Genomic DNA, 25,393 nt, shown 5'->3' on the forward strand with positions numbered 1-25,393 from the left:
TGTAGGCCCTGAGTTCAAACCCCAGGGCAGGGAGGGAGGAGGACAGTAGAGGAGGGAGTCCTATATATATGCTGTGTCTGCATCAACTACCCCGTCAGGATCAGGGAGCTGGAATGGCTTAAACAAGGTTCCCTACCTTTTAGTAACTTTTGAATTTTTCAATATGATTGTGTTACCTATTATTTATTTATTTGCGGTACTTAAGTTTGAACTCAGGACCTCACGCTTGCTAGGCAGGTGCTCTACCATTTGAGTCACTCAGCCAGTCCTGTGTTACATATTTTACATATTTTGGTAGTAGTGGGGCTTCAACTTTGGGGCTTGAACTCAGGTCTCAAGCTTGGGCCTACCTGTTTTTAAATCTAATATTGAATTTTAAAAATAAAATTATCTGAGCTGTTTGCTGGTGGCTCATGGGGTGGTGGTGTGAGACTATCATCTCAACCAATAGCTGTATCTGGTGGCACGTGTCTGACATCCAGCTAAGGTGGTAAATGTAAATAGGATCACAGTCCAGGCCAGCCTGGGCAAAAAGTAAGACACTATCTCCAAAATAACCAGAAATAAAAAAAAAAAAGGGCAGGGGGATAGAGGTCTGGATGGAACAGTGGAGTGCCTGCCTAGCAAGCACGAAGCTGAGTTCAAAACAAATTTGACTGGTCTTGGTGGAATGGCTCAAGTGGTAGAGCACCTGCCTAGCAAGTGTGAGGCCTGAATTCAAACCCCAGTGCTCTCAAAAAACAAAACAAACAAAAACCAAATTTGACTGAACATGTGGCTCAGTTGTAGAGCACATGCAAGTACAAAGCCCTGAGTTGGATCCCCAGCACTGCAGAAACAAAATAAAACAAAATAGAAGAACAAATAAAATATTAGAGATAAGAGAGTTAATGCATTTTGGGGCTGGGGGAATGTCTCAAGTAGTAGTGTGCCTGCCTAGCAAGCCTGAGGCCCCAAGTTCAAACCCCAATTCACCCCCTACCTGCACACCCCCCAAAAAGAGAGAGAAGATAATGCATTCTGGATTGAATCAAATAGTTAAGCGTAACAACAGCAGCAACAACAACAACAAAATAAATCCTTTTTTTCTTTCAAAAAAGAAGAATACATACCATTTCCCAGAAAGTAAAATAAAACAACTTCTGGGGTGGCCAAGGAGACTTCATCTTTTTTTAATGTTTTAATATTTTGTGAGGAGAAGGCAAATTTTGATTAAAAAACAAATTGAGCACTAGTGGCAATCTAGTCAAAAATGTCTGGCACACTGGAGGTCTTTGGTGCTTCTGTTCCTTCCAGGAGACCCTAGGAGCCTTCTTGTCCTCTGCTCTCAGGATTGGAACAGCTGATTGTGATGGTGGCAGGGCTCCAGTCCTAGGCATAATTTGTCTCTCCTAATTAGAGGGCCTTTTCTTTACAAGCTGCATTGAGGAACACACAAGGTCCCTGAAATTAATTACTGGTTCCATCAGGTTTGACTCATGAGGATGGAGCAAGTTAATGAGTCAGTGTGGGAATGGCCCAGCTAGCTTCCATCTAAACTTCTAAAGCAGGAGCTGTTTGAAGAGGAAAAAACAACAGAAGAAAGCCTTTATTAAAGTGTGGTCCTAGTGCCTACCTCAAAACCCAGGAGGTACTTGTCAGAAATGAACCTTAGACCCTTCCCATGTCTTCTATAACAGCTTCAGGGGTGGCACCTAGAAATTCTGCCACCACCACCCCCGAGCAGGTAAATGTGGAAGCCAGCATCTCAGTTATACAAATATTTTATTTTTCTATAGTTCAATTCCCTCTATTTTGGGTCTTCAGTCTACCTGCTTGCAGAAAATTTTCTCTTACTCATTTCCAGGTGAACTCAGTCATCCTACCTTAACTGTCTGTGTGCCTGCCTCCACCATTGATCTAAAATTGGAATTTCTCAGCATCACAGCCTAGGTGGGATGAGGTATGTGTGTACAGGGAGAGTCCTCTCTCTGAGATTAATCCAACTGTATTTCTCATCTCCATGGTTCTCATGTGCCCTCATTTCTGCTCTGCTGTTGCTATCCTCAGGACCCACTGGCAAAAGCCAATGTGCCAGCTTTCCAAGCCACACCCCATGATCTAGGCTCCCTAAATGTATCTGGAGCTCTGTCTCTTCCACATCCCCTGCATTTGACCAGGGAAAATGGGGATCACCCTTAAGCCAATGTCAAATAGCTTCCCTGGTTCTGCAACTAGGTTCCCCCCAGCCAGGAAAGGGTTGGGCCATGTGAGGGCTCTCTACCTGTTTGCATCTGTCTTCTTCCAACCCTCTCTGTTTTATATCCAGATACTGAGGCTTTTGAACTTAAAAGTATGGAATGTGATATCTTTGTTCTCTGACTAGAAAGTGGAGTGGACTCAGGGCCAAAAATCAATTGCCAGCTTCTCATAACATGATCTGAGACCCCCCATGGAAGGGGCTTTTTTCTTCTTTTTCACAAAGGTTGAGCCAGCCCAGACATCCTGTGTCAGTGCACAGGAACCAGGAATGTGGCTGCTCCTGGGAGGAGGAGGGAGCCAAGAGCATCTTAGATTGGGTTGATTCCCCTCACCCAGTTACTCGCTCACCTCCCCCAGACAGCTGGGAAATGACACCTCTGGTGACAGAGCCAGTCTCTAGGCTTCTGCTAGGAGGGGGTAGGGCACTGCAGTAGAGGAGGATCTCACACCCCCAGGCCCTGACGAGCCTGGTTGGGGGGAGGAAGATGGCAGCTCCTGTTTGTCTCAGAGATTAAGGCCACTAGCTTCCCTCCTCCCTTGTAGAGATGTCAGGAGCACTCCCCACCCCTCACTCCAGGACCACTGGGCCTCCCTTAAAATTCCTCCTTCATCCCTGAGGCTCTCTTTGAACACCCCATTAGATAGACAGGTCATTGATCCCACCTCTGGGCTCCTGGATCTGTTTAGAGAACCTAAATGGAGACCAGTCCAGGATGAATCACACCTGGAATAATCTCCTACCATGTTATCCAGATCAAACCATTTAACAAATATATCTATTTAGTGCCTACACATGTAATATATTTGGGGTTTAGAGAGAAGATGGAAAGTGGCAAAGTCATGCCTATGAAGCTAATCCCTATGTAAAGTAGTGCCTACAACGTGAATACTGCAGGTGTGGCTTTTGCCTACTGTCCTCTTTTGGCCCAGGTTATATGCCTGGAGATTGAACCCTCTCCTGCAGGAGTAGCTACCCCAGTCGGGGGCAAGCTAGATTTTGACCAGCCTGCAGCCACCGCGTGAAGCAACCCCACGGGGTAGTCTGTGCCTTCCTCCCTAGAGTCTTTAGCTTGCTTGACCTCAGTCAGGTCTGCTTGAACTTGACCTGCCAAGTACCCCCGGTCTGAATTTCACCTGTGAGGAGGGGTGTCTTTTGTAGCCTGCAGCCTCCCTCTACCCATTTGATTTGTTGATACCCTCGACTCAGCCGCCAGAGACTCCTTCAGACATCCACTTGCCAGGTGATGGGGTGAGGCCAGTTCTCATCACTCCAATCCACCCCAGCAGCAGGGTCCTGGTATTGCCCGGGCACCTGAACTGGTGGCCCCTTCTCATTTTCCACCCCAGCCCATTCCAGGTGCTAAAGGCGGGTCACTAGATGTTGGGACAGTGTGCAGGGTGAGACCTTGGGCTGTGTGGTGTGTGGACTGGTTTATCGGTTTTACCGACGAGGGGGGATGTGGTTTGGGGGCAGGTGCGGGCCCCGGCTGCGGTATGCGGAAAGAGGAAGGTGGCAGAAGTCTTGGGTATGGCTGTGGTCAGACAGGGTGTAGAGGCGGTGGGTTTAGGGGATCCGCAGTAGTCGATGGTAGGGCAGAGCCAATCCCGCGCACCCGCTTGCAAGACCCCAACCCCGCCGCGCCCCGCCCCGCCCCCGCGGGCCTCTCCTGACAAGTCGCCTGCCGCGCCCCGCCCCCGCCTGCAGTGCCCGGATGCGGGTGACGTGCGGCCGCCATCTTCCAGTCCCGGGCAGCCAGCGCCAGTCGGAGCCAGTGCGAGCTGCCGCAGCCGCTGTCACTGCCGCCGCCATCACTGCTACTGCCAAGTCCTCCGCCCGCTGCCCCCGCCATGTGAGTTGGCCGTCAGTCGCCCGCACCGCGCTGTCCCGCGCTGGCCGCCGCCCTGGGAACGGGCCCTGCAATGCTTAGGTCCCGCCCGTGCCCCCAGCGCCCGGGGCAGGCTGGCGCCCGTGACTGCGCGCGGGTGGCAGGGAACCCGCGTCCTGGGCTGGCCCGCACGGGCGATGGCCACGGGAGGGAGCGGATCCAGCATCCGCCCTCCCCGCCCCGCCCCTGTCACCGCGGTCGTCAGTCATTCCAGGTTGAGCCCGGACCGCGTCTGGGAGGTCGCCTTCATTTGACGTGCGGGGAAACTGAGGCCTGGAGTGGGGAAGAGGGCCTCCCTCAAGGTCACGCAGCTCATCTGCGGTGGGGCCGGAGGGAGTCCGGTGCACCCATCGGGTGGCCGTCCTCCCAAAAAGGAGAATCGGAGGGACGATGGATGGACAGGTGGATGGGCGGAGCCCTGGCCGCAGGGCCGGAGGCTCCAAGCCCTGGGTTTTAATCCGTTCCTGCTTCTCAGGTCTGCTACCGCTGCCACCGCCCCCCCTGCCGGCCCGGCCGGGGAGGGTGGCCCCCCTGCACCGCCTCCAAACCTCACCAGTAACAGGAGACTGCAGCAGACCCAGGCCCAGGTGGATGAGGTGAGTGTATGTGTGTGTTGGGGGGAGGGGAGATATCAAAGGTGAAGACAGTAAGCAGAACCTGGGGTTGGCAAACAGGTGTGGGGGCCCATTTGGGTTAGGGATGATGACAGTTAACACCTGTGGGTTTGGTGGTAGAGACATGCCATGCCCCATCTGTTTCCCTGTCAGCACGCACTTGGAAGGGCACTGGGGGGGTTAATCAGTCGTGCCATCTTGGGGTGTGCCAGCCAGCCCTGGGAAGGTGTGCTCTAGTGATGGAGGCTGCCTGCCTGAGGTCTCGCAGATAGAGGGTGTTGTTATGACATCTGAGATGTCTGGCTACCAGCAAACCTCTCACGTGTGCTTCTTGCCTGTCCCATTCTGTCCGTGTCCACCCTCCCATCCCCTCTCCCCACCCCATGCTAGGCATGTTCTGTGTGTGTCCTTGTCATATTAGCCTGGTAGTATCAGGTGCATTTTCCATGTATGGCACAATGGGCACATGTTCAAGGAGTGCTCTCCTTGAGGTGGGCCTTGGCACACTCCCTGACTCCTGGGCCCCTCCCTCAGGTGGTGGATATCATGAGGGTGAATGTGGACAAGGTCCTGGAGCGGGACCAGAAGCTATCGGAGCTGGATGACCGTGCAGATGCACTCCAGGCGGGGGCCTCCCAGTTTGAAACAAGTGCAGCCAAGCTCAAGCGCAAATACTGGTGGAAAAACCTCAAGGTTAGGGGCAGGGAAATGGGAGTGGGTAGGACAGCTGGTGGGTGAATGGGGGTGTTATGTTTGCCTTACTGACCCTCCTTTTCACCCCCAGATGATGATAATCTTGGGAGTGATTTGCGCTATCATCCTCATCATCATCATCGGTGAGTGGGGTAGGAGTGGCCTAGGGCCCTTTTTCTGGAGAGGTTTCCCAAGTAGATTCTGGGTTTTGAAGGTCATTAACCTAGTTTTTATGCTTCAGCACACATTTCAGTGCTAATAACAAATCTGATTCATCTAGAGCCAAAAACCTTCATGTTGTGTAGCCTGGTTCTGGCCAGTTCCTGTTAAGATTTTGGAAACAGGAAAACTGGGTGGATCCTCAGTGCTCCATTGGGCCTAAGAAACCCAGTTTGGGAGCCCTGGAATTGGGGAGTAGAAGACAAGAAAGACCCAGGGGCTTGGTACATGACCAGGAAGTCAACTGTGCGGCTTTTTGAGAGTTTGTGGTCTCACAGGCCCAGAAGATTAGGGGTCTTTGTCCTCATGGGCATATTGTGGAGCTGAAGGGACCTTGGAACCCACAGGTCCAGCACCTTTGTTTTACAGATGGAGAAACAGAGGCCAAGAGGGGAAGGGACACCAGCCAGCTGGGGAGCGGGGAGGCTTGGAACAGGGCCAGGCCTGACACACTGCTTTCTTTCTCTTTCTCTTTCTCTCTCTTCCCTCTCCCTCATCTTTCTTCTCTTACTCTCTCTCCACAGTTTACTTCAGCACTTAAATTCCCGAGGAGTCTGCCCGCCTAGAGAAGGGCCTCTCCCCTCCCCCCAGCCGTTCCTCCACCTCTCAGCCATATCTCTCAGACCCCCTCCCCTGGATCCGTGTGTGTGTCCCCGTGTGCGTGCCCCCTGTAAATAGCCAGCTGTTATTTATACATATATAATATTATATATATTTGGTCTGTTTGTAGTTTTATTACTAGAAGATTTTTCCGGTTGTCCTTAACACCCCTTCCTGAGGTTTCTATCACCTTCTTGCTCTCTCTTTCCCCTGCCTTCCCTTTCCCTCTCTTCCTCATTAGCCTCACGTCCCTTCATTTGCATCTGCTATGCAATAGTCCCTCTCCTCTTCTTCTTCCCTTGGATTTAACTGACCCTTCTTGCCCCTACTTCCCCCATGCAATCCCCTCCAAAACAAAAACACCCATCCAGGCCTCCCTAGGTGCATCTTTGCATCCTTTGGGAGGCTCTGAGACTGGCCCCACTTGGTCCTAAGAATCCCAAGTTCTTCTGGGGGTGTCCAGCATGTTAGCGTATCATTTGCATATAGACATCCCTTTTTGTTTCCTTTTCTGTTACATCACTTTTCTCTTCTCAACCTGTTTTTTACTGAGGAGTTGTAGTCCCCATTGGTCCTCGTGTCACACTTTCATTTGCACGACATTGGGGAGCCTGGGCTTTTGGGGAACCAGGCTGCTCTAGCCTCCAGAATTGCCCCTTCCTAGCCCCTCTAGTCCAGTTTGCCTCCCCTATCCCCATTTTCCAAACCTCTTGTATCCTTCTCTCCCTCCCCCCAGCTGGTATGTAAGTGTCTTGGAGTTTCAGTGTGTTATGATGGACCAATAATTCTGCCCTTTGGGGTCTCTCCCTACATTCCCGCTCCCCAGTTTTCATGTGGGGCACTCAACTGACATTCCCATGGGGTCTCCCTCCCTCCCATCTGCCTGATCTACCCCCTCCTCCTGCAAGGAGAGTTGGGGGTTGGCCACAATCTGATCTCTTTGGGAGGGGTGGCTACCAGTGTATGTGTGTATGGGTCATCACTGCCTTGGGGAGGAGTGGGACAAGGCAGAGAATCCCCCAATTCCTGCCTGAAATCTCTGGCCTCCCCCCTGCTAGAGGTTGGATTGAAAACCTTCCTCTCCAATTTGGGGGATGTTACCCCCATCACTGCCCAACTCCTCTGACTGCCCCCCTGTATTCAGGGTGGAGGTACTAGTCACTGCCAATGTGTGTATGGGACTTGCTGGATGATGGAGATCCTCACCCCTCTCCAGGGCTGTTGAGCCCAGAGAGAGAGCCGGCCCCTCATTGGGTGAAGTGATAGAGGAAGGGTCTGATGTCTTTTTAAATGGCACAGTTTTAGGGGTCTGAGGGTGCAGTCCCTTAACCTACCACTGGAGGGGACCCCTGAACTCTTTCTTCCCCCCACACTCCAGGTTTTTGGTGTGGAGGGGGAGCAGGGAGATTTAAACTGTCTTGTGAAATGGTAGGAGAGATGCTGGGGGTGGGGGTGCTGTGTTCTAGACCCCCCCATATTATCCCAGTGTCCCCTGCCTTCCCTCTAACCCCACCCCATGCCCCCAATTCTGTGGCACATCAGATTGTGAAAATGTACAATAAATGTGTAATGAGTAACCACGTATTGGTGTAAGGTTTTCTTTTCCCCCTGTGGTACTGGGCCTTGAACTTAGGGCCTCCTGCTTGTTAGGCAAGTGCTCTACTACTTGAGCCATACCCTAACTAGTAAGAATTTTTCTTAATCCGTGGTAAGGTATTGTATCTGCAGGTATAATGGGAGGGGTCTGGGCTTTACAGGAGACCCTAACCTTAAGTGTGATTCCCAAAGTGACTATGGCTGGGGGGCAGAGGGAGCATTAGGAGTTGCGAATGGGGAAGTAACACTAGGACCCTTATGTCAACCTGGTGAACTCCACTTCCCCTTTTCTCCCTGTAGATTTAACTTCTGCATAGTCCGCAATTGCTCTTGTGGTCATTCCTCCTAGGCCTGAAGTAGAGGCCATTTCTGTAAAGTATCTTCTTCTCTGTAGCATGTTGCCAACATCTAGAGGTCTTAATAAATAAAATACTTGTTGAAAGACTTGATGGAGTCCCAGCTGAATATGGCATGGAGCTGGCTGTAGATGGCGTAGTACTGTTGTCCTCTGTGTTGTATGACTTGTGACTCTAGACACTACCCTAAACTTGAGGTTCATTTGGTCCCTGATGTGGCACCACAGCATCCCTGTCCCTAGGCACTTCAACAATGAGCAGAGGCTCTTAGTTGACATCTGGAGGTCCAACCTGTCAAGGATGCAGCACTTAGATCCAGCTATACAGAAAACATAGGTTTTCCTAAACCTTTGGGCTCCTCAGAAAATTTATGTATTTATTTATATTTTTAGACAGGGTCTGCGTAGCTTTGGTTGGCCTAGAGTAGTCATCATCCTGCCACAGCCTCCTGAGTACTGGGATTACAGTAGTGCCCTACCATGCCTGGCCCTGGGGGTGCTTGCAGGCCCGTTCCCTGGAGATTCTGATTCAGGGGTTCTGAGGGGCTCAAGTGATCTTGTAATTTATGGAGGGCTTCCTATACGTTGAGATTTTGCGCTTCATCTCCTGAATCCTTTCTAGGTTTAGGGTTTCCATAGGCTTTAGGACACTCCTTAAGGTGTCAGAACCAGACACCTTATTGACTATGGTGTTAGTTCGGATAGGTTATGTAATCTCTCTGAATCTCAGTCCCATTTGTGAGGGGGTGGATAGTATGTGAGCCGGCCTCTTTAGAGAGTTTGCAAAAAACTCCTGACCTGGCCTACAGAAGACAATCAGGAGGCGCATTCCTCCTAACCATCATCGTCAGGATACGGCTCTTGAGATACAATAACTGCTTCACCCTAACGCTCCTTCCAGCTCTGAGTATCATCAGAGACTCAGGGCTGGAGCGCCAGCACCAGGAGCATTCTTGTCACGTCTGGGTCTCCCGCACAGTGTCTCCACCTACGCCATCGCCTCACATTTGCGCCTGCGCTCAGGTCACGCTCGATGCGCCTGCGCAGACTCCGCAGTCTTGGGTAAGTGTCGTCAAGGAAAATCCCCAGCTTCTGGGTAAACAAGTTGCCGCGTGAGAGCGCCTGCACGTGTCCCCTACTTCTCCGGACTTCTCAGCCTATGAAAATGCTGGGGGGGGCAGGATTGGCATTTGTGTCAAGACTCTAGGCAGGTCGGGGTTGTCTCTACAGCCAATAAGAACTTCGGGAGTGGGTAGGGGCGCGGCTTCCGGTCAGACTTCCAATCAACGCACCAGGGCGGCCCCACACTCACGTGGATCTCTCACTACCGGTTGTCATCCTGACCAATGGGAAGATGATGACGGCCGGAGTTGCCAATGGATGCTTTACCGGGGCCGGGCGACTGCACGAGGCGCGGGGCATGGGATGGCATCTCTAAGCCAATAAGCTTGGGGGGCGTGATAGCCCAGGCGGTGGGCGGGCCTGGCTGAGCCTGTGAAGTAAGCTTCTGTACGCCCCAGTTGTGAAGAAATTTGGATTCTGCTTGCACTCCGAGCGGTGAGTGCAGAGGGTGGAGAAATGAGGGGTAGTCAACGCGGTTTTGTTCGGGGTGATGTGTTCAGCCAGAAGGGGTGTTAATGGCATGGGGGGTGGGGAGGGATCATGCAAATGTGTGATCGCCGCCGTGGGGCGCTCTTTTGATAGTTGTAGACAATAAATGTCTCAAACAGCTCTAGAGCACTAGGATGGGAGTTACTGACATCAGATCCCTCATCGTCCTAGAGTGCCGGGACCCAATTGCCGGACGGGGTGTGTGTGTGTGTGACCAGAATCTCTCGGCGATCTGAGGGAGCTGAAGCACCTATTCCCAGGGAGGTATGCAGATGGGACCCCTGAGCGCTGGCGGGGGATGTTTCAGTTTGTAGCTGAGGTTTGAGTAGGTGCCTTAAGAACCTGGAATAGGCAAGAGAAACTCAGGTAGGGCAGGTGGAGGGCACCAAAGGATTGCCATAGTGACTTGAACAGGGGTGCTACCCTTTGCAGCTATGGGTGTCTTTCTCATGTGTAAAGGGTGGAATTGGGCCTCAGCTGTCCTTGAATAGAGAAGGGTTAGCAGTTTTTGGGTTCTATGGAGGAGGATATAGTAAGGGCTTGTGCAGATTGGTGGTGCACGCATCTTCTAGAGCCGAATAATCAGGCCTGTGGTAAAGTGGCCTGGGGATAAGGTGGAAAAGTGAAAAAGTAAGGTTCCTAGGAAATCACTGGGACTGGGGACTGGAGTTTGTGACTATGGGAAAAATAGGCTATGCTCATAAGTGTGTGTGGAGTACAGTGTCTTCAGAACAGGCCCAAGGCGGGAAGGAGGTGGGGGAGTGGAAGGGGGTTGGATGAAGCCTGTGTTCCAGGCATCAAACTTGAACTCAGTTGAATATTTGAGAGGTCCAGGTTTGCCAGTGCTGGAATGCAGCTCAGAGGTTGGGTAACACCGCACAGGTTTCTAAAGGGTAAGAAGCAGAATGAGAAGCCATTATTACAGCTCAGATTTGAACCCTGAGCTCCATTTTTTTAAGAGGCTGAGAACAGTGTTATGAGGCAGATAACTAAGGCAAGTTTAGTAATTTCTGAGACTTAGCTGGCTTCCATGAAATGGGATTAATAGTATCAAAGGTTGTTCTGGGGATTAAATAAGATTGATATATGTAAAGTGATTAGGCCAATGCCTGGCTGCTTCTTTATTTTCTTTTTGGCCCTACTGGCTCAAAGCCTTGTGTTTCCTAGGCTAGTGTTCTATCACTTGAACCATGCCCCCATCCTCATTTTTAAAATATAGCTTAAAAATAGCTATAGGGTAACAAAACAATAGTGACAGAGTGATTTATGTGAATGTTGTGACTGGGAACTAGTTTCACATTCGTATGTTTTTCTGCAAGTTTTGATGACTCCCCATTTCCTTCTTCCTGATTTTTCTGGTCTTCAGGCACCAGTCCAAATTCCTCCCCTCTATCCTTCTTCCAGGATCCAGGCCCCAGACTGGGCTACTTGCTGTGTCCCAGTTTGATTTCTTCATCCTAGGCCCATTCTCCTCCCTGTCCCTCCTCCCTCCCTCACTCTGCTGTCATAGAAACAAGAGATTCAGGCTCTGAAGGGGGCCTCTGGGAAGGAGCAAAGGTGCGTGTTCTCTGGCAGAACTTGGGCCTCCAACATACCCGCCCTGACTCTTTGGTTCTGAGCCAGCAGCTGTGTACAGTTTGGGAAAGGGGAAAAGCCAGTGGCAGGAGAAGTAGGAACAAGCAGAAGGACAGGCAGATGCATGCAAGTCCAGAAAAGAAATCCAGGCGTTGGGACGGAGGGAGTGGGTCCCCTTGCTCCTAACCCTCTCTCCAGGAATCACTGGCTTTGGGACAGGACGGCTGTCGTTGGGCTGGGGGAGGCGCCCAGGCTGAGTGCATGTCCTGGGCCATCAGCCAAGAGAACACGATGTTCCCAAGTGCGCTGGCCGCCGCCCTCAGGGGCTGGCCGGCTCCCAAACCGCGGTCTCTCCAGCCTCCCTGCCCCACATTCCCTGGCAGCCTCGCCCCGCCCCCTTCCTCCGCTTTGACGTCACCGCTGTCTCCCGCCCCCTCTCCTCCATTGACGGCAGCAGAACCTGGTTACTGTGGGGACTGAGACAAGACAACCGGGCCTTGGGAACAGGTGGGGGCTGCTGGAGCGTTAAAGCCTTTTGTCTATCCAAAAGACAGATGTGGAGGTGGAAGTGGGCAAGCAAGGACTGCCTGGGTCAGAGGAGATCACACCTAAGTCCCTGAGGAGATCTGGGGAGGGAGAAAAACTGTTTCCAGAGCAGAGGATCTGAAAAAAAAAAAAAATGAGATTAGGACAGGGCCATAACATGGGGGCGGGGAGGAAGCAGGAATATTTTCAAGGAGAGGAGGATGAGAATACAGTCTCCTGTGTCTTTTTTATGTTTTCCTGCTTCGGTTTTTCTGGGTTATTTTATAACACCTCCGTGTTCCAGCTTTTCCACAGAACCCCCTCCTTCCCCCTTCCCCCTCCTTAGGAAATACCATTGTTAAGGAAGACTTAGGCCACGTGACAGTGAGGGGCGTGCACCCACAGTTGATTATGTCAGCAGCTGTGTGGGGGCCTGTTCACTTGTTACCCACGTTTCCAGGGAGCCCCGAGAGGAGCTACTCATCACAGTCCTGGTTGGAGAGGCTGTGTCACTGCTGCTCTCTTGCACTCAGTCCGGCACTTTATTCTCCAAATCAAGCCCTGTTCTCTTTTTAGGACTCAGTGTTCTTTTAACTTCTTTAAAAAATAATTTGTAACCTCGTCTCCACCTCTGAGGCCTCCTCTCCATACCTATCCTTGTTAAAAACAAATATGTTTATTGATCACCTACCATTGTCAGTCAGGTCCTGTCCTGGGCGCTGGAGAGAAAGTAAATGAGACAGATAAGGTCTCTGTAGGGTCCCTGAATCTTGGCTTTTTCTTTTCCAAGCATGGAGGATATGAAGTCCTTGCCACCCCACCTCTGTCAAGGGCCTCAAGCTGGCTTTTTCTTTTTGTTGTCCCCTTCCTCCCTTTGTAGTCCTGGTTTACCATTCCCCTTTTGGGGCAGCCCTAAGATTGGGTGGTTGCATCCTCTGGAGAGAAGAAACACTAGTCACCAAGTAGGCTTTCTGGAGACCTTTGCTTCACCACCCCCATTGGCTCTGGCTGCCCTTTCCATTATCTGCACCTTCCCAACACCCAATCCCCTCCCAACCACACGTCTACCCTCAAATGCCCTCCTCCTAGGATTTGAAGTGACAGAGGAAGGGGTTGGTTTCCCTATGTATGAAGACAAGGCTGTGAAGAACCCAGGAAAGGCCAAGCCAATTTGTTTTGTTTTTCCCCCTCCGGTCAAGGAGCAGACATTTCATACAGCTTGGTCGGGCTCCCGAGGTCTGGGTTCCTTTTCCCTGGCCAGACTAAGATGTCTCGTTTTGCATGCTGGTCAGTTCACTAAGTAGACATCTCTTGAGCACCCACCGTGGCCAGGTATTTTCTCCGGAGAGGGGCTGTTACCTCTCCTCACTTTGTTTTAATTATTCACTGTGCACGGAATCCTGCGTCCATTGGCTGGGCGTTGTATGAGACCCTTCAGCTCAGCGCCAGCACCCAGGTCCACGTGCGCCCGTGTGTGTGACACAGCCCTGACCTCAGTGGGTGCCCGTAGCCAATCAGGCGCCGGGAAGAGATCCCCAGCCAATCGGGGGCGGGGCCTGCGGCTCCCCGGGCAGGAGGCCAATGAGGGGCAGTGCCTGGCATTATGCAACCCGCCTCTCCGCCTCGAAGAGCTTCTGCTCGGTTGCGGGGTGGAACGGCTGTGGGCAGGCGGCTGGAGGGCGCTCGTACGGCAAGGTAGGAATCTCCACGGCCACCCTAGGGTCGGTCTCCGTCCCCGAGCCGAGCTGCCGCCACTTTGGACTTGATTGGCCACTTTCAGTCCAGGAGCTCAGACAGCACAAAAATTTTACGGTCTTCTTCATCGCTGTCCACCCCCTCCCTGTCTCTGGGGACCTAGGTGATTCTCGCAACCCTGCACCGGGTGTCTGTACTCTCGATTCGTTCGTCTTATCTCCAGCTTTGCTGCCCAGTCCCAGCCCTCCCGGTCCTAGTCACCCCCCCCCACTCGGCCTCACAACAGACCCTCAGCGGGCATGCTCCTACTGTCTTTCTCATCACTGAGGGATCCTCGGGTTTGCCCTGGTACCAGGACCCCTTCAGGCTTTCGACGCTCCCCGCCCTTCCCCTCCAATTCCTGGCCCCGCGCCGGTCGTGATGTCAGTTCTCTTCAGGCTGGAACATCCCGTTCCCGGCGCTAGTTCCTGCTGTTGGCCACAGCCTTTTCTCCTGGCGCTCAGAAAATGCTTGGGGACTGGGGGTGTGGTTGGATAGGGAGTAGGAGAAAAACTATCTGCTGGCTGTTGTGCGTCCCTTGCTCAAAGCTTCGGATGCGGGAGGGGGGAAGAGGGTGGCTAGAAAAGTAGGGGATTGAGAAGAGAGAATTCCTGGGTCTTTGACTGTGGCAGTTACCGGCTTCAGTTCTGGTGGTCGGGAGGGGGACTTGGAGCCACAGAAAGGAAGGTTGTGTGGTATTGACCAGAATGACTGGGTCCCGGAGAGAGCCAGGAAAAGGGACGTTTGCGCGGAGGGCGGAGGCGGTTGTGTTTCGACCTGGGGAGATCAGGACTAGCCCTTGAAATCCCTACAGTCGGCCCTCTTCATTCGGCCACACGGCCGCCAGGGCCTGGGGATATGCTAGGGGTTGGCAACCCCCAGCCAGGCCCACCAGTGTGGCGGTGGGTCGTTCCCCCACTTCCGTGGTGAAATGGGGGAGGGGTCGCGCCTCCCCTCCCGCCCCAGCTCTTGTGGTCCCTCCAGCAACCGCTGAGCTCAGCGGCTGACGTCGGTTTCCCTGGCGACCGCAGCGGCGGCGGAAGCGCGTGCTGGGGGCCGCGCACGTCGGCGCGCATGTGCAGCGGGGGGTGGTGCCGCCCCCGGATAAAATTAGCCCGGAAGCCTAAATATAGGAGGCGATGGGTTCACACCCCTTGCTCCATTGCTTTGGAGTCCCAGGACAAGTGGGGGCTTCATAAGAAACTTGCGAATGGGAACCCTCCACAAGCTTTGGCCCACAGTTATAGTTCTAGTCGACTGTTCAGGCTCCATTTACCCACGCCACGCTGGCAGGGGTTGCGGAGAGAAGTCCCAGAGAGTCCCCCTTGCCATCTACCGCAACCCTACGGGGACGGGAAACAGTGTATCTTGGCTTCCTATGACAGGATCCAGGCCTAGGTCCCAGGAGCATGGGGCAAGCAGGGGAGAGTTTGGGTGAAGCCCGCAGGTGCTGTGGGGTTAACAGCCCAGATTTTACTCTAAGTCCTCTTTCCTGGTCTCCCCCTTCAGGTGTTGACTGTGACCCAACTTCTCAACTCTCAAAGACGGACCTCCCACCTTACTCCCTCATCCAGGCCTCAAGGCCCCCCTTGTGCATCCGAGGTGGCCTCTCCACCTTCCCTGTTCTCTTGTCCTCCTCCCCATGGCCCAGACATGAGCGGTCCCTTAGAAGGGGCTGATGGGGGAGGACATCCTAGGCCTGAGGAATCCTTTTGTCCTGGAGGAGTCCCATCTCCTGGGCCCCCACAGCATCGGCCTTGCCCAGGCCCCAACCTGGCTGATGACACTGATGCCAACAGCAATGGCTCAAGTGGCAATGAGTCCAATGGGCATGAATCCAGGGGGGCATCTCAGCGGAGCTCACATAGCTCCTCCTCGGGAAACGGCAAGGATTCAGCCCTGCTGGAGACCACTGAGAGCAGCAAGAGGTGTGTATGTTGTGTGATGCAGGGTCTGGAAGTGATGGTGTGAGCAAGCACAAGCTCACTTATGTTGCTGGTCACCTGTCCCTTATCTTGGGCTCTTGCTTCTTTCCTAGCACAAACTCTCAGAGCCCATCCCCACCTAGCAGTTCCATTGCCTATAGCCTCCTGAGTGCCAGCTCAGAGCAGGACAACCCTTCTACCAGTGGCTGCAGGTACATGGGGTGAGGGTTTGGGGAGAGGTCTAGGGGTCTGGACCACACTCTGGAGTTAATGTCTCTACCTTTTCCTTCCTTGTGGGCCTTGCAGCAGTGAACAGTCAGCCCGGGCAAGGACCCAGAAGGAACTCATGACGGCACTTCGGGAGCTCAAGCTTCGACTGCCGCCAGAACGTCGAGGGAAGGGCCGCTCTGGGACCCTGGCCACCCTACAGTATGCACTGGCCTGTGTCAAACAGGTGCAGGGTAAGTGGTGCTTCCTGAAAGGAGTGGCCAGGGCCTGGGGTATTGTGGGAGATCTGTCTTCTTACTAAACCTTACCTTGCAGCCAACCAGGAATACTACCAGCAGTGGAGCCTGGAGGAAGGTGAGCCTTGCGCCATGGATATGTCCACATATACCCTGGAGGAGCTGGAGCACATCACATCTGAGTACACGCTTCGCAACCAGGTTTGCTGCAGCCTGGCCCCTGCACCCCAGCACACCCTCATCCCCACTGCTGTAGCTCCTGAACCTGCTCTTGTTCTTGTCCTCTTCCTAGGATACCTTCTCCGTGGCTGTCTCCTTCCTGACAGGCCGAATTGTCTACATTTCGGAGCAGGCAGGAGTCCTGCTGCGTTGCAAGCGCGATGTGTTTCGTGGTGCTCGCTTCTCAGAGCTCCTGGCTCCCCAGGATGTGGGTGTCTTCTATGGCTCCACTGCCCCATCTCGTCTGCCCACCTGGGGCACTGGGGCTTCTGCAGGTGAAGTGCCCATGTGCTTTTGGGGAGGGAGAGCAGCCCCAGTAAATTCCTGCTGTGAGGGACAAGTTTTCCCTTGCTAGGCTCTTCTCAGCCCAGGAAGGGGCAGAGGACTGAGCTCACTGCCTCTCTCATCTGTTGCCAGGTTCAGGTGCCAAGGACTTCACACAGGAGAAGTCTGTATTCTGCCGTATCAGGTAGGTGACCAAGCAGGAATAGATCTCTCCCTTCTGTTCCCTCTTTTCTGTCTTTGCTGGGTGGGCCATGACCTTGAGGCCAGGGGTGTGGTTTCCACTGAACATCCCTAATACTCTTCTCTCCCTTGCTAGAGGAGGTCCTGACCGGGATCCAGGGCCTCGGTACCAGCCATTCCGCTTAACTCCGTATGTGACCAAGATCCGGGTCACAGATGGGGCTCCTTCACAACCATGCTGCCTGCTCATTGCAGAGCGCATCCACTCTGGTTATGAAGGTGGGTGGGCCAGGAGCTGGCCTGGGGGGTGGGGAGAGGAAGGACTTTCCTCAAGACTGGTGGTGAGGTGCAGGATGTGAGTCTGGAAGGCACCAGCCAGGTCCTTACAGTATTTGGAACAGAAGAAGGAATTATAAGGATGAGGTTTCAAACCTGTTTTGGAGTCAGGGTTGGATAAGAATCTTGAGTTGGGGTAGTGCAAAGAAGAATGCTTTGGTGATTCTCAGTGTTGTTCCTGGTATGAGGCACAGGAATGGCCTAGATCTCTTTTATGGACTATAGAGGCCAGGGCTGAACTGGGAGGAAGACTGCCAGGCAGCCTGGGCCCCAGGCGGAAAGTAGGGCTGAAGAGCTGGACTATTCTGGATGAAACCCAATAGCCCCATGTTTTGTGCTGTAGCTCCCCGGATTCCCCCTGACAAGAGGATCTTTACCACAAGGCACACACCCAGCTGCCTCTTCCAGGACGTGGATGAAAGGTGAGGTCAGGACCTGAAGGAAAGGGGATGGCTAGGATTGAGTGAGGCCATGGTCATCCTGATACCCCCTTCCTTGTCAGGGCTGCTCCACTGCTGGGCTACCTGCCCCAGGACCTCCTGGGGGCCCCAGTGCTGCTGTTTCTACATCCTGAGGATAGACCCCTCATGTTGGCCATCCATAAGAAAAGTGAGTTCCCCTCATCCCACTCTCCTTCCAGCTCTCCTTGGGGCTTCTTAGGTGCCCTATGGTGCTGTCTTTTGGTGGCTTGATGTTTGGGATCTCCATGGGTGGCCTGCCACCTTACACATCTCTCCTTCCTGCTGACCCTTGCCTCTTTTCCTGTTCTTATCAGTCCTGCAGCTGGCAGGCCAGCCCTTTGACCACTCCCCTATCCGTTTTTGTGCACGTAATGGGGAGTACGTCACTATGGACACCAGCTGGGCAGGTTTCGTGCACCCCTGGAGCCGAAAAGTGGCTTTCGTGTTGGGTCGCCACAAAGTACGCACGTAAGTCGGTTGTGCCTCTTGCTGGCATTGAGAATGGGGCAGTGTGGGAAGGGGCAAGACTGGGGATGGGGCTGGACTCACGCACTGTTCTCCACCCTGCAGTGCACCCCTAAATGAGGACGTGTTCACTCCCCCAGCCCCCAGCCCACCTCTGTCCCTGGACTCTGATATCCAGGAGCTATCAGAGCAGATCCATCGGTTGCTATTGCAGGTGAGAGTTGAGGGGGAGGGGTTTGGGAGGAGAAGAAATTGTGGAAAGCAGGCTAGAGACAGCTAACCCGTGCCTCTATCGCATGCAGCCTGTGCACAGCTCCAGTCTTACGGGAATCTGTGGAGTTGGTGCTGTGACATCCCCAGGCCCTCTTCACAGCCCTGGCTCTTCCAGTGATAGCAATGGGGGCGATGCTGAAGGGCCTGGGCCTCCTGCTCCCGTGAGTGACCCTCTCCCACTTCATCCCTCTCGTTGCCGGATCTCATCTTCTGGGAATCAGCATGGGCTACCCCAGAGCTTTGCCTTACCCCCCCCTCACCCCCCCCACTCCCCCCCCCTTCCCTTTTCTCCCTGCCTTTTCCTTCTTGTCTTCTTTTCATCCATGCTTTCAGGTCTCCTTACTGGTGTTTATTTTATTGTGCCTATATCCCCAGGCACTGGCCAGGTGCCCCAGTGCTGCCCATTGTTCTTCTGTGTCCTGCAGGTGACTTTCCAGCAGATCTGTAAGGATGTCCATCTGGTGAAGCACCAGGGGCAGCAGCTTTTCATTGAGTCCCGAGCCAGGCCTCTGCCTCGGTCCCGCCTCCCTGGTGAGTGGGTGATGTCCTGGACCTTCAGCCCCAACTCATTTAATTTTTTTTTTTTTTTTTTTTTTGTGGTACTGGGGCTTGAACTCGGGGCCTACACCTTGAGCCACTCCACCAGCCCTTTTTTGTGAATGGTTTTTTCAAGATAGGGTCTCACAAACTATTTGTCCAAGCTGGCTTCAAACTGTGATCTTCCTGATCTCTGCCTCCTGAGTAGCTAAGACTATAGATGTGAGCCACCAGTGCCTTGGCCTATTTAACTTTTTTCCTCCTTGCCCCAGCTACAGGCACGTTCAAGGCCAAGGCCCTTCCTTGCCAGTCCCCAAATTTAGAGCTGGAGGCAGCCTCTGCTCCAATCCAGGCCTCTCTAGCCTTAGCACCTGAGGAGGCCGAGAGGAAAGAAACCTCCAGCTGTTCCTACCAGCAGATCAACTGCCTGGACAGCATCCTCAGGTAAGGCCTGCCTGGTATTTTCTGCCCTGGCCCTGCCTCTGCCCCATCCTAGGCCCTGCCCTTATGCCCTCTGCTCCATTCATTTCCAGGTACCTGGAGAGCTGCAACATCCCCAGCACAACCAAGCGTAAATGTGCCTCCTCCTCCTCCTACACCACCTCCTCAGCCTCTGATGATGACAAGCAGAGGACAGGTCCAGTTCCTGTGGGGGCCAAGAAAGGTAAAGACAGCTCATGCCTGGTTCCCACTGCCCTGTCCTGGTGGCCCTGGGTCTCTATACTTCTGCCTTGGGAGCCCTCACCTTGCTCCGGCCTGCCCTCCTTCCCTGCTTCCTGATCTCCAGACTCCTCCCTATAGTCAGTCCCTCCCCCTCCTTCCTGGGATTCCCTTTCATGGCCTCCCACTGGGGTGGGGGTGGTAACGGTACCATCTCTCCGCACAGATCCATCGTCAGCAGTGCTGTCTGGGGAGGGGGCCACTCCTCGGAAGGAGCCAGTGGTGGGAGGCACCCTGAGCCCGCTCACCCTGGCCAATAAGGCAGAGAGTGTGGTGTCTGTCACCAGTCAGTGTAGCTTCAGCTCCACCATCGTCCATGTAGGAGACAAGAAGCCCCCGGAGTCGGGTATGGGCATGGAGTGAGGTGGGCAGTACCCGGGCCCCACTTGGTCCTCCAGCCAGAGCTCCCTCCTTCCTTTCTTTGCCTTCCCCTTCTAGCACCCAGTGGAGAGGAGGCCTCCCTCTTAGCTTGGGGCTCCTGCTGCTCCCTGACTCTCTACCCTGCCAGCCTCTGAAGGGACTTGCTCCCTTCGCCATTTTGCTTCTTAAATTCTTACTGTCATTTGAAACAAAGTTTGAAGTGTAGGGGGTTCAACCCCAACACCGAGGGTCAGAAGCAAGGGGATGGTAAAGACTCTTAAAAGGGTCTTTGGGTACTGGTATCAAAAAAATGTATAAAGAAAGAGCAAGGGTTGGGCTTGCCTTGCAAAGAGTCTTGTGAAGGTATCCTCCTTGGAGGTTCCTGGCAGGGTAGTGGCCACTGGAGGGGACTGAGTGTCCTCTTTCTTCTTGGACAGTTTTGCATGGAAAGGAGGGTCCAGGGCCAGCTGCTTGGCAGGGAGGTGACCTGGAGACGCATAAGGGGGCTCAAACTTGGCTGGGGGTGAGAGGCCAGGGTTGGTTAGGCTGTTGGACATGGAGGGTGTGGTGTGGATTTGTTGACCCCAGAGATGATTCTGATGACCTTTCCTCTGTTTCACCTTCCTCAGACATCATCATGATGGAGGACCTGCCTGGCCTAGCCCCAGGCCCAGCCCCCAGCCCAGCTCCTAGCCCCACAGTGGCCCCTGACCCAGTCCCAGATGCCTACCGTCCAGTGGGCCTGACCAAGGCTGTGCTGTCCCTGCACACACAGAAGGAAGAACAAGCCTTCCTCAGCCGATTTCGAGACCTTGGCAGGCTGCGTGGACTTCACAGTTCTACCGTGGCTCCCTCAACCCCTGGCGAGCGAGGTAGCCACCTGGGGCTTCCTCGAGCTGCCTTTTGCCTAGTTTAGGGCCGAATCTCAGGGAATGAGTTCTGAGGGAGATGTTCCTGTGCTGGAACCCAGGCTTGTGCTGCTTTTACCACCAAGGACATGCCTAGGGGCAGGGCTCTTGCTAGCCTCTCCCCACTAGTTCTGGGCTGCAGTCAGAAGAGGGCAGCATGGGGGGTTGGCACAGACAGGTGGGTGGAGGTGCTCTCTTCCAGGTAAGCTACTTCAGGACTAGCTTGGGGGCAGGGGCAGGAGGCATGCCCACCTAGAACTCTGAGCTTCAAGGGTGAATGGAAGGCAGCTCCTCTAAGTGCCTGAGGGAGACCCTGTGCAGACAGCTGCAGGACTCAGGACTCAGGCCTGGGCTTTCCTGCCCACCCTTTCACTTGGTTGCAAGCTAGGCAGAGCATGGCCTCGACTGGCAACAGGAATACCCAGGCTGGCAGCATCTGCAGGATTTTGGCAGAGGGACTGAAGCTACCTGCTCCTTCATCTATGGACCCACTCTGCTGCCTCCTATCTACCAGCGTGCCTCTGTCTTTTGTACATCCCCAGCTTGACCCTCATGTAACCTTTCTCTGGCTCCTTTTTCAATAAACCCCCTGTCCCTGGCTCCTGTGATTCTTCTCTGAAAGTGTTCCCACCTCCTGAGTCCCTCTGTTCTGTGCAGGCTGGGAAGCTCTCTCTGGGGCCCTTGCCTGCCCTCCCCTGTCAGAGTGTCAGGGCAGTGGGGGTGGCAGGAGCACTAACCCCCAGGCTGAGGCCCTTGCTAACCCTAGTCTCTTCCCACAGGCTGCCACCATAGCCCGGCACCCCCTGGCCGCCGACACCATTGCCGATCCAAAGCCAAGAGATCACGCCACCACCAGGCCCCCCGCGCAGAAGCTCCCTGCTATGTCTCCCACCCCTCACCTATGCCACCCTCTGTACCCTGGTCCCCACCACCATCCACTGCCCCCTTCCCGGCGGTGGTCCAACCCTACCCACTTCCAGTGTTCTCTCCTCGAGGAGGCCCCCAGCCTCTTCCCTCTGCCCCAACATCTGTGCCCCCTACTGCTTTTCCTTCCCCACTGGTGACGCCAATGGTGGCCTTGGTGCTCCCAAACTATCTATTCCCTACCCCATCTAGCTATCCCTATGGGGTACCCCAGGCCCCCGCTGAGGGACCTCCCACCCCTGCTTCCCACTCGCCTTCCCCATCCCTGCCCCCACTGCCCCCCAGTCCCCCACACCGTCCAGACTCCCCACTATTCAACTCGCGATGCAGCTCCCCACTCCAGCTCAATCTGCTGCAGCTTGAGGAGCCCCCACGCACGGAAGGGGCTGCTGCTGCAGGGGGCCCTGGGAGCAGTGCTGGGCCCCCGCTTCCCAGTGAGGAAGCCACTGAGCCAGAGGCCAGACTGGTGAGCACTGATCCCCTGTGGCCCCCTGCCAGTTCCTCAGTCCTCAGCCCCTGCCCCTCTTTCTCCCAGTGCCACTTCTCCACTGGTGTCTCCTGGGCTGGTGTCTCAGCTTCTTGGAGATGTTGTCATGGGTGGGGGACCCCAGCTGAATTTCTAAGTGAGGCAGAAATCGGCTGCCTCCTCTGTGAAGGGACCATCCTGTCTGACAGGTGTAGAGGACATCCCAGTAACTAACTTCTGAGAGTGCGTCTGCCACTTGGAAAGGGTCCGGCATCACATCCCTACTTGTCAGCTCTCTCCACTCTCAGCTTGGTCCCATGTCATAGAGTCGGGAGCAGAGACCTCTTGGGTTGGGTGTGCCTCCCCTGCCCCCCCCCAGCAGAAGCAGTTGAAGGGAAGCTGGGTGCTGACTCCTTAACCCCTACCTGTCCCCCTCCACTCCCCCTCCTCCAGGTGGAGGTAACTGAGTCCTCCAATCAGGATGCACTTTCTGGCTCCAGTGACCTGCTGGAGCTGCTGCTGCAAGAGGATTCACGCTCTGGCACAGGCTCTGCAGCCTCAGGCTCCCTGGGTTCTGGCTTGGGCTCAGGGTCTGGGTCAGGCTCCCACGAGGGGGGCAGCACCTCAGCTAGCATCACTCGTGAGTGCCCACCCTCCAGCCTCTCTCAGGGTAGGATGGATGGGAAGTTGGGAAGCCAGGTCCCATCTTGGCTTTAGTCACTAAAGGCCTGGACATAAGGCCTTTGAGAGTGGTCTGGCAGTCAGCCTGACTCCATTGGCCTGCCTCTAACTTCACAGGCAGCAGTCAGAGCAGCCACACAAGCAAGTACTTCGGCAGCATTGATTCTTCAGAGGCTGAGGCTGCGGCTGCTCAGGCCAGACCTGAACCCGGAGACCAGGTCATTAAGTATGTGCTCCAGGATCCCATCTGGCTGCTTATGGCCAATGCTGACCAGCGTGTCATGATGACCTACCAAGTGCCCTCCAGGTGAGCAATTTCAGAAGCCTCTGCCTTGCTTTCAGAGTAGTAGGAACGCCACCCTACCTTCACTACCCTAACAGGGTTAGGGCAGCTGGCTAATGGGGAGCTGGCTCTGACCTGGAGGTGCCTATCCTACCCCTGCCCCTGAGAGCCCTATCAGTAGTTTCTCCCAGGATGAGAGCAGGTGTCCTGGTCTTGGATGTCTCCAGGTTCAGGGGAGCAGAAGGCAGTGGTGAGGAAGGACCCTCACCCACAGGTCCTGTCTTTGGGGCTAAGCCTCTGCCTTCCTTACACAGGGACATGGCTTCTGTGCTGAAGCAGGACCGGGAGCGGCTCCGGGCCATGCAGAAACAGCAGCCTAGGTTCTCAGAGGACCAGCGACGGGAGCTGGGTGCCGTGCACTCCTGGGTCCGGAAGGGCCAGCTGCCTCGGGCTCTTGATGTGATGGTGAGAAGAGAGGGGGAAAATGAGTTTTAAGTTCAAGGAATAGAGGTTAAAGACTGCTCTGTGTTCTTGGATCATTCATTCTTGAAGGATGCTAATCCCACTAAGTTTACTTGGGCAGTAGTAAGCCACATGAGTTTTTGTAGAAGTTTTTTGAGCCCATCCTATGGGAACAGACATTGTGATTGTTACATAGCTGGGTCTGGATAGAGGGTATGTACATTTTCCAACCTTGTTGGACCCCGGGTGCATCTGTGTGTATTAGTTTCTTGGGAATCACCATTGGGTTTGAGGTGGGGTTTGAAGCTGGGCTAGCAGATTCCTAGTGAGGACCTTGCCTAACTCACTTACCCATTCTTCCTCCAAGGCCTGTGTGGACTGTGGTAGCAGCACCCAAGACCCTGGCCACTCTGATGACCCACTCTTCTCGGAGCTGGATGGACTGGGGCTGGAGCCCATGGAAGAGGGTGGAGGCGAGGGTGGTGGTGGTGGCAGTGGTGCCCGTGAGGGTGAGGGTAGTGAGGAAGCCCAGGCCCAAGTTGGGGCTAAGGGATCCAGTTCTCAGGACTCTGCCATGGAAGAGGAGGAACAAGGTGGGAGCTCATCCAGTCCAGCCTTACCTGCCACAGAAATGGCACCAGCTAGAGTTCATTTTAGGGCCATTTCCGACAGTTCATGAAAGGCTTCCTTCTCCCATGTTGCACTTGGTAGAACTCAGATGTGGCTGGACCAACCAATAGGAAACTGCCCCAGCTTCTCTCACTGTAGGGGGCAGGACCCCCATCACCAGCCCAGGATCCAGGGGCTACATCTAGCCTCTTAGGGAACAGAGGGTGGGGGGGAAGCTTTCAGCCCAGCCTGGAGGATTGTCATCTCCCACTCTGGTGAGGAGTACTTTCCTTCTCTGGATAAGACTGCTGAAGTGGTCTTTCTAAATCCCAGCTGAGCCTGAGTCCCAGTCTGAAGGTTGGGGCTGCACTTATTTATTGGGGGAGACAGCTTGCTCTCCTGGCCTTCTCCCCAGATGAGAGGAGGGGAGCCTGGGGCCCAAGCAGGACCCAGGGGTTTGAACCCCTAGCTGCTCCAGGTGGGGGAGGTTGGTGGACCATGGAGTCCCTGGTGCTGCCCCTCAGGTGGGACCCAGGCGTTCTCAGCTCTACCCTCTACCAGTGGCATTTGTGTTTTTGATATTGTGTCTGTTCTTTTTTAATACAAAAAGAAAAAAAAAAAACATCTGGACTTTGTGGAATGAAGCTTGGGGTCTGGGTGAAGGGGAGGAGTGTCCCATCTTCCAAGAAGATCATAGTGCAAGTGGGCAGTTCTGTGCCTGAGGAACCCCATTCCGCTCCTCTCTACGTTCTTTCCAGCCAAGGGGTCTGCCTTGCTGAGTTTCCTAAAAATTCCTTTAATTCAGACTCTACTCACACCTCTACCCTTACCTGAGCTAGGTTTATCCAAGAAAGGAGAGCAAGCTCTAGTCATGGGCAGGTGACTGGCAGGTGGAAGCCCGCTCAGCCCCGCGGCGTCCTGATGTAAGATGGTAGTTAGCTGCTTTTTAAGGTTCATAATTAAGGCACACCAAGTCCTGCACCCATTCACGGTCGAGTTAGCCCCCAGAGGTGTTGAAGAAGGGAGGAATGAAGTGTGGATTTTTTGGCTCAGTATCTGAAAGGATAAAAAGGAACTGGGGGAGGGCTGAACCGTTGAAGATCCGCCCCAGCTTTTGGGAATGGTCGTTCATTCGCAGGCACCAATTAACGGCTGATCTAGGCATAGACTCACTACTGGTCCGTCC

The 25,393-nt window shown here is 54.1% G+C and overlaps 2 protein-coding genes across 8 annotated transcripts; both read left to right on the forward strand.

Annotated features, from left to right (window-relative positions):
* Nucleotides 1–3,946: 3,946 nt before the first annotated feature.
* On the forward strand, nucleotides 3,947–7,835 carry Vamp2 (vesicle associated membrane protein 2). Its single transcript, XM_020175549.2, has 5 exons — nucleotides 3,947–4,091; nucleotides 4,603–4,723; nucleotides 5,276–5,434; nucleotides 5,526–5,577; nucleotides 6,178–7,835. Coding segments are annotated over exons 1-5 (351 nt in total). The 5' UTR covers nucleotides 3,947–4,089; the 3' UTR covers nucleotides 6,195–7,835.
* A 1,772-nt stretch (nucleotides 7,836–9,607) lies between these two features.
* On the forward strand, nucleotides 9,608–25,310 carry Per1 (period circadian regulator 1). Of its 7 annotated transcripts, XM_074046919.1 has the most exons (24): nucleotides 9,715–9,761; nucleotides 9,987–10,079; nucleotides 15,159–15,577; nucleotides 15,688–15,786; nucleotides 15,881–16,035; nucleotides 16,118–16,239; nucleotides 16,331–16,532; nucleotides 16,675–16,726; nucleotides 16,859–17,001; nucleotides 17,402–17,480; nucleotides 17,561–17,667; nucleotides 17,834–17,987; nucleotides 18,090–18,198; nucleotides 18,287–18,418; nucleotides 18,683–18,788; nucleotides 19,067–19,238; nucleotides 19,328–19,458; nucleotides 19,681–19,860; nucleotides 20,504–20,746; nucleotides 21,562–22,172; nucleotides 22,626–22,842; nucleotides 22,971–23,160; nucleotides 23,451–23,601; nucleotides 23,966–25,309. In XM_074046919.1, exons 3-24 carry the CDS (start codon nucleotides 15,303–15,305, stop codon nucleotides 24,275–24,277), a joined length of 3,942 nt encoding a protein of 1,313 aa, XP_073903020.1. In that variant the 5' UTR covers nucleotides 9,715–9,761; nucleotides 9,987–10,079; nucleotides 15,159–15,302; the 3' UTR covers nucleotides 24,278–25,309. The 7 variants fall into 7 exon arrangements, with proteins under 7 accessions (XP_073903017.1, XP_073903020.1, XP_073903015.1 ...); XM_074046916.1 differs by lacking the exon at nucleotides 9,987–10,079 and having other exon boundaries at nucleotides 9,608–9,761; XM_074046914.1 differs by lacking the exons at nucleotides 9,715–9,761; nucleotides 9,987–10,079 and adding an exon at nucleotides 10,086–13,610.
* The last annotated feature ends 83 nt before the right edge of the window (nucleotides 25,311–25,393 follow it).

Source organism: Castor canadensis, chromosome 11 (genome assembly GCF_047511655.1).
Source record: "Castor canadensis chromosome 11, mCasCan1.hap1v2, whole genome shotgun sequence".
In the NCBI taxonomy this organism is placed as follows: domain Eukaryota; kingdom Metazoa; phylum Chordata; class Mammalia; order Rodentia; family Castoridae; genus Castor; species Castor canadensis.